General features: G+C 36.6%; 1 protein-coding gene across 2 annotated transcripts; it reads left to right on the forward strand.

The window, feature by feature from the left end:
- The first annotated feature begins 401 nt into the window (after positions 1 to 401).
- CA1 (carbonic anhydrase 1) lies at positions 402 to 9452 on the forward strand. Of its 2 annotated transcripts, XM_036080480.2 has the most exons (7): positions 402 to 614; positions 1300 to 1497; positions 2312 to 2430; positions 4302 to 4397; positions 6527 to 6589; positions 7444 to 7599; positions 9141 to 9452. In XM_036080480.2, exons 1-7 carry the CDS (start codon positions 578 to 580, stop codon positions 9255 to 9257), a joined length of 786 nt encoding a protein of 261 aa, XP_035936373.1. In that variant the 5' UTR covers positions 402 to 577; the 3' UTR covers positions 9258 to 9452. The 2 variants fall into 2 exon arrangements, with proteins under 2 accessions (XP_035936373.1, XP_035936375.1); XM_036080482.2 differs by lacking the exons at positions 402 to 614; positions 2312 to 2430 and having other exon boundaries at positions 1438 to 1497.
- The last annotated feature ends 245 nt before the right edge of the window (positions 9453 to 9697 follow it).

Here is a 9697-nt window from a genome sequence, read left to right on the forward strand (position 1 = left end):
GACTTTATTCTCATTCTGTGTGTCTATGAAATGTACTTATGGATAACATACATTACAAAGAATTAGTTTATCTGATTTTAAATTAACATCATGATACTAGTTACAATCATCCTGTAAACGTACGAATTATTCTCTTTACTAAAATACTGTTGGTAGTACTGCTTAAGTTCCAGCAAGGGTAACATTGGAAATATCAAGTGCACAAATCCGTTTTAAATTTAGGAAACCCAAAGACTTATATACGATAATATTCAGCCATATCATCTACTAACATGAGAGAAACAGGGCTTGGATTTATAAAACCTACAATTTTGATATTTCTCTCTTATAATATAAGAAAATAAAACAATTGGAACTGAACTGGCCTTTGTGGGCTTTTTTTACAACAGCTTTTTTTTTTTTTTTTTACTTATCTATACATCCTGATAGGCAGAGATGATGAAATAGTGGCCTATCAAAGGCAGAGAAGTTCCTATAAAAACCCACAAGTGGCGGTTTCTGTTGTTTACTGCATGCTGGCTTGCAGTCAGTTATTCCAGGTATTATCTTTGTAGAAAAGAAAACTAAGTAGAAGATCATGGCAAGTTCCAACTGGGGATATGATGACAAAAACGGTAAGAGTTCTTCTGCTCGTGTAGACCAAAATAACAGCTCATTGCCTTTTCCAATAAAAGGGGTATTGAGCATTTAAAAAATAAATGAAACAAAATAGAGTAACTGTACAGTCATAGGTTAATGGTTTGAATTGCCTGACTTGAATAATCATAATAACTTTGCATGTACTCTTAGCACTTGTCCTTTGGGATACAGTTGTCTACAAAATGTGTTCTCTGTCTTTTCCTCTTTCTCAATCTCTCTCTCTCTCTCTCTCTATATATATATATGTGTGTGTGTGTGGGTTTCTATATATATATAGAGAGAGAGAGAGTACTAAAATATATATGTAGATATATATGTAGTATATAATATACAGAGAGGGTACTAATATATATATCTGTAGTATATAACATATATGTATATATGTACATATATATTTGTATATAACATATATATGTTATATATAAGAAATCTAGTACTAATAGAAAATATTTATAGTTGTGTTGACAAATATATTATTTTATAGGATAGTATAGAAAAGGTGCATTCTCAAATGCTGAATTTTCATTAAGTTAAACAGAATACCATTTAAGATACCTAAATAAATCATAGTCTAGTAAGCAAAGAGATGGTTATACTCCTAAAACTGGGGGTCAAACATTTGATGAAGTTTTGATTGTATGCATGTGTTTGCCTTGGTAGGTCCTGAACAATGGGGCAAGCTGTACCCCATTGCAAATGGAAATAAGCAATCTCCCATTGATATTAAAACCAGTGAAACGAAACATGACAGTTCTCTTAAACCTATCAGTGTCTCCTATGATCCAGCCACAGCCAAAGAAATTATCAACGTGGGGCATTCTTTCCATGTAAACTATGAGGACAATGATAACCGATCAGGTGAGCCAAAAGACCCTTTGGATTTATTTTCTTTGACTCTACTAGGAAAATTTAAACAATAGGACTTTAAGAAACACAAATGCCATCCTCAGTCTTTTGTGCACATGTGTAGTGCACGTGTATAAATTTGCTGCAATCTGGTGAAGCATCTTGGACTTCTGGAAAGCCCCCATGTGGTAAAGATGATTTTTGGAACCCCCAGCTCCGTCTTTTTTCAACCCTTCTCATCCATGACACCATCCTATCTCTTCTGGTCTCTAATATCTTTTTTTTTTAAATATTTAATTTATTTATTTATTTACCAGAGAGAGAGAGAGCACAAGCAGGGGGAGTGGCAGGCAGAGGGAGAAGCAGACTCCCCGCTGAGCAAGGAGCCCCATGCAGGACTCGATCCCAGGACCCTGGGATCATGACCTGAGCCAAAGGCAAAGGTAAAATTAGGGGCTCCTGGGTGGGACAGTCGGTTAAGCATTCGACTCTTGATTTCGGCTCAGGTCTTGATCTCAGGGTGGTGAGTTCAAGCCCCATGTTGGGCTCCACAGTGGACATGGAGTCCACTTAAAAAAAGAAAAAGATAAAATTACAGGTCATGTGCTAAGAACTGTATATAACTCAGTGCAATGGTCAGAGACACACCATACAATGAATACCATCATCAGGGATGTGGGGGCGGAAATCCAACAAGAAAAAAACTTTGGCACTAGTGTTTGTTTTCAGTTCTACTTAATCCAATTTAGTGTTGGCTTATGTTAAATGCAAAGATAAGCAGGAGCTTACGATCATAAAACTAATAGTAGTTCCTTTTTTCTTCTAGTGCTGAAAGGTGGTCCTCTTTCTGAAAGCTATAGGCTCTATCAGTTCCATTTTCACTGGGGTAGCACAAATGACTATGGTTCTGAACACACAGTGGATGGAGTCAAATATTCTGCAGAGGTAATGTAACTCAGTAAGCGAGAGATAATTACACTGAGAATTATTTTCAGGAGCAGCTGCTTTATTACATAAGTCACCCTTATAATGGCTCCAAAGGAATGAGCATTCTCATCCCTATAAGGAACTCTCAGGCCCCATTAAAATCAAACACATACATACCAAGTGGGGTAATAGAACGAAATTTTTCATGTGAAAAAGGCAACTTGGAGTTGAGCTCTTGAGCCCAAGGCTCAAAAACTGTTACCTTAACATCAATTCTACCTCATTCTTTTAATTCTCATTCTTTTAATTTATTTCAATGTATGAATATATCAGAATTTATTTAACTGGCCCCTACTGATGGACAATTACAATGCCCTTTGCTTTTTGTTCCATTGGTTTTTTACTTTTACCAAAATGTTCTTCAACAAGTACATCTGTACATACACCTTATGCACTAGTGAAAGCACATAAGTGGGGCAGATGTTTTTATAAGAGGGACTGCTAGGTTACAGGGTATGTGCATTTTTTATTTTAATAGAAGATTTAGGAATTTTACACAAATATAATCAGCTTTATGTTACATTGTAAAGCTTGGCTAATAACTTTTAATACTACAGAAACCCATTAAATGTTTCTTCCCATTCCTCCCTCAAAAAATTGAAAGTAGACTAAAGTCAAATGGGCTGGGAGCCTAAATTAATACTATCTTTTTAGAGGCAGATCTTGTTGCATCTAAGAAATCTAAGTCAGTGATCTCCTCATCTAATTTAAGAAAAATAAATACAATCCAGGCTAGAGATGAGAGGCACTTAGCCACAAAGTTCAACATGCAATTGAGGACAGGAGGGAGGATTGGGGGGAGAGCAGGAGTTGGGGCGAAGGGAGGAGGAAGAGAGAGAAGGAAAAGTGAGAGAGAGCAAGCAAGAGAGATTAAGTAAGTGGTATGCAGAGAATTAATTACTTTAAAGTGATGTGATTGACCAGATGATCACTTTACATTGGAGGTCAGAAAAGTATTCTTTCTGTAGTGGCATTTGTGTTCAGCCCTAATTCAAGACAAAAGGCTGCCATTGACAGATTATGGGGAAGGACATTCCAAAGAAAATCAGCAACTAATGCAAAGACTTGAAGTTGTGAACCAAGTAAGGAGGTATAATCTATGACATATGCTGAGAGATGGCTGTTGATAAGTGGGGAAAGTAAGAAATTAATGATAACTATTGTACTTTTTGATTGAGCAATTAGGTAGATGGTGGTACCTTTTCCAAAGATGGGAAAATAAAACAGGTTTGGCAAGGAGGAAATCAAGAGTTGTACTTTGGCCATGTTAGGTTTGAGATACCTGTGAGACATCCATGTGGGGACATCAAGAAGGTATCAAGATGACTTACATACATATCGGATATTCAGATCTAGAGTTCCATAGGGAGATTAGGCTAGACATAGTGATTTGACAGATGCCTAGATGTGCTTGAGAAAATGTGTTCTTGGCCAAGACTCCTAGACTGTCCATGAACCCCTTCCTATAAAGTTACTAAAAAGGACCTCACCTGACAGAAGTTATTTCAGTTTTGTTGAAAACTAGTTAGTTGGAATTCCTGATCTTTTCATACCAAAGCAATTTTTAAAAAGGAGTAATATTAAATAGTTGTGATATTTTGGGAAAAGAAATTTTACTCACTGGTTCCATGGAAATTGCAAATGGCCTGCTCTACCCAATGTACATAATCCTTCTTAAGAGTGAGAACATAGTCTTTCTTATCCACTGGATAAAGTTCATATAAATGTTACCTAAGCCAAGATACATCTTCTAATATTAACAAGTTAACGTATAGCTTTTTGTCTTCACAATGGTATAAATAACTAATTGACCACATTATCATTGTCAGCTTCACCTGGTTCACTGGAATTCTGCGAAGTACTCCAGCTTTGCTGAAGCTGTCCCACAGGCTGATGGTTTGGCAATTATCGGTGTTTTGATGAAGGTGAGTTACAGAGAGTTACAGAGCTGGGCTAACACTACTTCTTACCAATCAAACACCAAAATAGTATAAAATAAGGCAAAAAGATATTTGAGTCTTTCTTTTTGAAAATTTTCCATTCTACTAATGGCTACAGGTGAGCAAACAGTTCCCTAGTACTTTGCTGCTGTTTTCTCTAGGCTTTTCCCTTTTTAAGAGAGAATTAAGTTTGAGGTAGGGATAGAATGGGAAGGTGTTGGAGGGGGAGGGAATTTCTATTTTCCAGATCTTCCAAATTGCTTTTCCTCTAAACTTCCTACTTCATAGGTTCAGGAATTTATCAATTTAATGTATCATCAGGGAAAAATATTAAGAAGATTGTTGCTCCATGAAAAAAGTTCAGTTAATGTTTATAATGGCAGACGTTGCTTAAATCCTCTATGAGTGTCCCTGAAAAGTTCTGTAGGGAAGTTATTATTAAATTGGGTATACTTGCGTCTTTTGGGTTCTACCCACCAAATTCCAATGTGCAGTGACCCGCCCCCCCACCTCTAACAAGCAACTCTTAAACACAAGCAGGGTGTCCAGGAATTCACCTCAATTCTGACACTGTTTATGCAGAGATAGCATCAGGTTCCACAGTCTAAGGGTTCAGACTTGCAAGATTACAATTCCCCCACCCTACTTCAGATGTCAGTCTCAAGCCCAGGTTGTTAGCTGGGCTTCTGCCTGACTAACTATAAATCAGAGGTTCCCCTGACCTCTTCCTTGGGTTTGAAGAGGTTTGATTAATTTGCTAGCATAGCTCACAGAACCCAGAGAAACATTCTACTTATCAGTTAATTATACAAGGATATAACTCAGGGCTAGACAGATGGAAAAGATGCATAGGGCAAGGTATGGGGAAAGGCAAAGAACTTCCTTGCCCTGTGGAGACACACTGTTTTCCCTGTATCTCCCTGAATCCACCAATCTGGAAACTCTCTATACCCAGTCCTTTTGGGTTTTTATGGAGACTTCATTATTTACACATGATTGATTAAATCATTGGCCATTGGCCATTGATTCAAGCTTTAGCCCCTGTCTCCTCTCCTGTCCCCAGAGGTCTGAAGGTAGAACTGAAAGTTCCAACCGTCTAACCACATGGTTGGTTCTCCGGGCAACCAACCCTCATTCTTAGATTCAGTCCAAAAGTCCCCTAATTAACATAACAAAAGACACCCTTATCGTCATCTTCACTTAGGAAAGTCCAAGCGTTCCAGGAGCTCTGTGTCATAAACATGTTTCTTATTATAAATATCACACTCAGGTCCCTAACTTTTGGAATTATAGTAATTCTAGTTAACCTTTATTGAACACTTACAACACACCATACACTGTACCAATTATAACTAATAAAACACGCCAAAAGTAAAAGGTTGTATTTTATGTCACAAGTTTGCTAAGTTCTTGGATTTTGACTTGTATGTCCTTGAGCACCTTGCCCATATTAAATTAAAGCCAAGCTTTTTGTTTGCCACTTTCTCTGTGCTGAGAAAAATGACACACACAGAACCATTTTAAAATGGAGCCATAGCAGCCATTTCAGGGGAACTGCCTTGCACACCCTGCTTTTGGAACCTTTGAACTGGGCCAAACCACCAACATTCTGAGAAGTCAGCAAGAACAAGAGTATCATATTTGAGAGATCTGATAAAAGTGAACTTCTGCATAGTGACCACTTCACCTGACCCATCAGTAAAGTAGGAATCCCTTCCTGCTTGTCAGCACCAATGAACTCTTCTCAAAAACCACTTATGTAATCTTCCTTTTCTTCTATAAAAACCCTGAGTCTATGTCCTGTAATTAGAATGCTGTTTGGGTTTCTACCCCAATCTGTGTACCCCGAATTGCAATTCTTTGATCTCAAATAAACGCTTTGCCTCTTGAGCTGGTTTCTTGTTTTTAGGTTGACAGCGGTTACCCATTATGAACAATTTATAGAGGACAAGCGCCCACCAGGACCTATGCCCACCAAAATTCCCTCTCCTAAAGCAGAGAGAAAATACCTTACCTTTCTTCAGTTTACTGTTTTTAATTGAAAAAAAAATAGCTAAACATAGTTTGACTTTATAACAATTTCTAACTCACGTTTTATTTTTTTTAATCTCCAGATTGATCAGGCCAACCCAAGACTGCAGAAAGTACTTGATGCCCTAAACGCAGTTAAAACCAAGGTCAGTAGCCTTAAGACATTGGTTTAAGTCAGAGAACAAGAGTCCACAGAACTACTGAAATCATTTAATTATGTATTTGAAGTGGGGAGTAGGAAGGCTAGAGCAAAAGCTACCAATTTGAAAATCAAGGTAGTATTTAGATATTGCTTGCTTCTGAGAAAGTCTCTGACTCAGGTATTTGTTTTGTTTTGTTCTTTTCTTTTTCTCAGTTATTTTTTTTTTCCTACTTCAGCAGCATGAGAAGAACTAGCCTAGAGAAGAACAGGTTCCATAACCATTCAAATTTTCTTTAAAAAGTATATCCAACTAAAATATGATTTTTTTTTCCATTTCACAAAGAAAATTACCTCTGTTTCTTTAGTAGTACAAAAATGCAGGAGTTAAGGGTCTTATTTTGAGATACCATTAATATGCCACTCATAAACAATCCAAAAAGAACGTGAGTAAATAAAAGAAGGCTAAAACATAACTAATAAGCATGTCAATAATAGTTTTGCCACTGGAACAGTATCTGGCCTCATTCCTAGAGAAACAATAAAGGTTTTATTCTGGAAGTGAAATATCTTTTAGAGAGGATAGATTATTTAAAAATTTTTTAACCTTTGCTTATATTCCACCAAATGAGGAAGGAAGAAAATTATCTGGCCAAAATGTGAGTGTGGCAAATTTTCAGTCTTCTATTACCTTTATTGTCTATATCTACAAACACACCAGTGTATACTATATAGTAGAAAAGTTAATTAAATTCTCAGCTAAAATATCAAGACAATATATATGCCAAGATAATATAACATGGATGTCATATATGTATATGATGTCAGTATTTTAAATCATGGTATAATGATATATTACAGAACAAACGAGCCCCATTCACAAATTTTGACCCATCTACTCTCCTTCCTTCATCCCTGGATTACTGGACCTACTCTGGCTCTCTGACTCATCCTCCCCTTTATGAGAGTGTAACCTGGATCATCTGTAAGGACCCCATCAGTATCAGCCCAGAACAGGTAGAGTATCAAAGATGAAAGAGTGGGAATTGGGAGTGCAAAGCAGTAATATCATGTCAATTCATAGTATTAATGGGGGATGTTACGATTTCAAATAGATTTTTAAGGAGTTTGTTTTCCATTCCTACTGAAAAAGATTCATTTCTGACATAGGTCTATTGAATAATCAAAAAGAAATGTGTATTATAATACTGCTTTTTACTTTATATAGAAAAAAACTATGAGATTCTGAACTCTTGCTATCTTTTCCACCTTATTAAGGAAAAATCCAACCGTGTTAAGTGTCTTCCTAAAATTTCAGAAACAAAGAAAAGATTGTCACTGAAGTTCTACTAAGACTTTGGGGAAGTATGGTTCACAACTGAGATACCCTGAGAGTTGACAAAGGTTTTTTGTTCTTTTTGAAGCTTTAGTTATTAGCTATCCAACAAGATATGTCTTTAATTATTGTTTATAATTGTGATAATAATAACTACCATTGATTGAGCAACTCCTTTTATTAGGTGCCTTACATAGGTTTTATCAGCCAATTCTCATAACAAATCTATAAGACAGTCAATGTACGTAGCCTACTGGTAACAGACGCTTACTGAGCATATGCTACATGCTGAGTACCATTCTGAGAACTTATATGTACTAACCCATTTAATCTTCACAACCCAATGTAAATAGCTGATAGTGTTTAATATTTTTCCTATCAGCTATTTAAGGAGTCTGCTTCATACTACATTATCCATATAAAATTTTACCGTATTAAATCTATACTTAGTATTGAAATACTGAGGGCACACCAATTTTTTTCAGGTGCAATCATTATTTTCACTTTTGGTGGAGTCAGTGATTTTTTTTTTTCACATCTCCACAGTTTTATAGGCCAGATGATGTGTTTGTGGAACTCTTAAAAATCTGTCTACATTAAATGACAGGGTTTTTTTGTAAGGTGGCGTTTTCAGTAAAAGGTAGGAATATATTTTGGGGTGGGAAAGTGATTATTCTGAGAGCTGATAAATTATCACACATTGTGGCTTCCCAAAATAAGCTTTCGGCCGTAGCTTAAGTCCCTCCAAATAGGCTAGATTTTTAGCAGAATAAGACATAAATGCTGACAACAAACTGACGGTTGCCAGATGGGAAGGGGTGAGGGGATGGGCATACTAGATGAAGGGGAGTGGGAGGTACAGTTATGGAATGAATAAGTCACAGGGATAAAAGGCACAACACAGTGAATATAGTCAATGTTACTGTAATTTTACTGTATGGAAACTGAGGCAACAAGCAGCACGTCACTCACCCAAGGTGGCCCAGTTGACCTTCTGAGAAAGTTGGCGTTCTAATCCAGCCCATCATTAATAATCTAAACCAAATACCTAGTTCAAATAAATGTGATGGGATTTTTTTACTTCCTCCCTTCCCATTGGTAAGACCGTTGCAATCAGCAACTTAGTTTTCTAAATATCAGTGCATTAACAATACTGGAAATAAAGTGTTTTGTGCAACTTTAACAGCCTTTGATTCTTTAAATATTTCATCCTCCCTCCCAGCTGGCACAGTTCCGAAGCCTTCTGTCGACTGTTGAAGGTGACAAAGCTGTCCCCATTCAGCACAACAACCGGCCACCCCAGCCTCTGAATGGCAGAATAGTGAGAGCTTCATTCTGATAGGACCGGGAAGGAACTTCTCCTTCCTCCAGGAACACTCCCCTGCTTCGGACATAATCCAGTAAAACAATTTTTAAGAAGCACATTTATGTCAATCCTAACAAGGCAGTGTAGCTGCAAATTCAATCTGTAGAGTGAAGTTTTGATTTTTATTCTTGATGTTTAACTCAAATAATAATCCATAAGCTTGTAAAACCTGTGCTTAAATTCAATTTATTTTGTGGAATTCTTTATAATTGCGATTAAAGTATACTGAACAATTTCTTAGGGATTTGTGTCTGTTTCCATTTTATTCAGTTTAGTTGAACCAGTAAAATAACTTTATCCCTTTCTTGTCTATTATGTACTTTTTTTTAAAAAATATTAAATCGTTTCTGGCCCATGTACATTCAAAAATCTTAAGTGCCTTATTTGCAATATTATTTTGCCTCAAATGTAAT

The sequence above is a fragment of the Halichoerus grypus genome, chromosome 5 (genome assembly GCF_964656455.1).
Source record: "Halichoerus grypus chromosome 5, mHalGry1.hap1.1, whole genome shotgun sequence".
NCBI lineage: Eukaryota > Metazoa > Chordata > Mammalia > Carnivora > Phocidae > Halichoerus > Halichoerus grypus.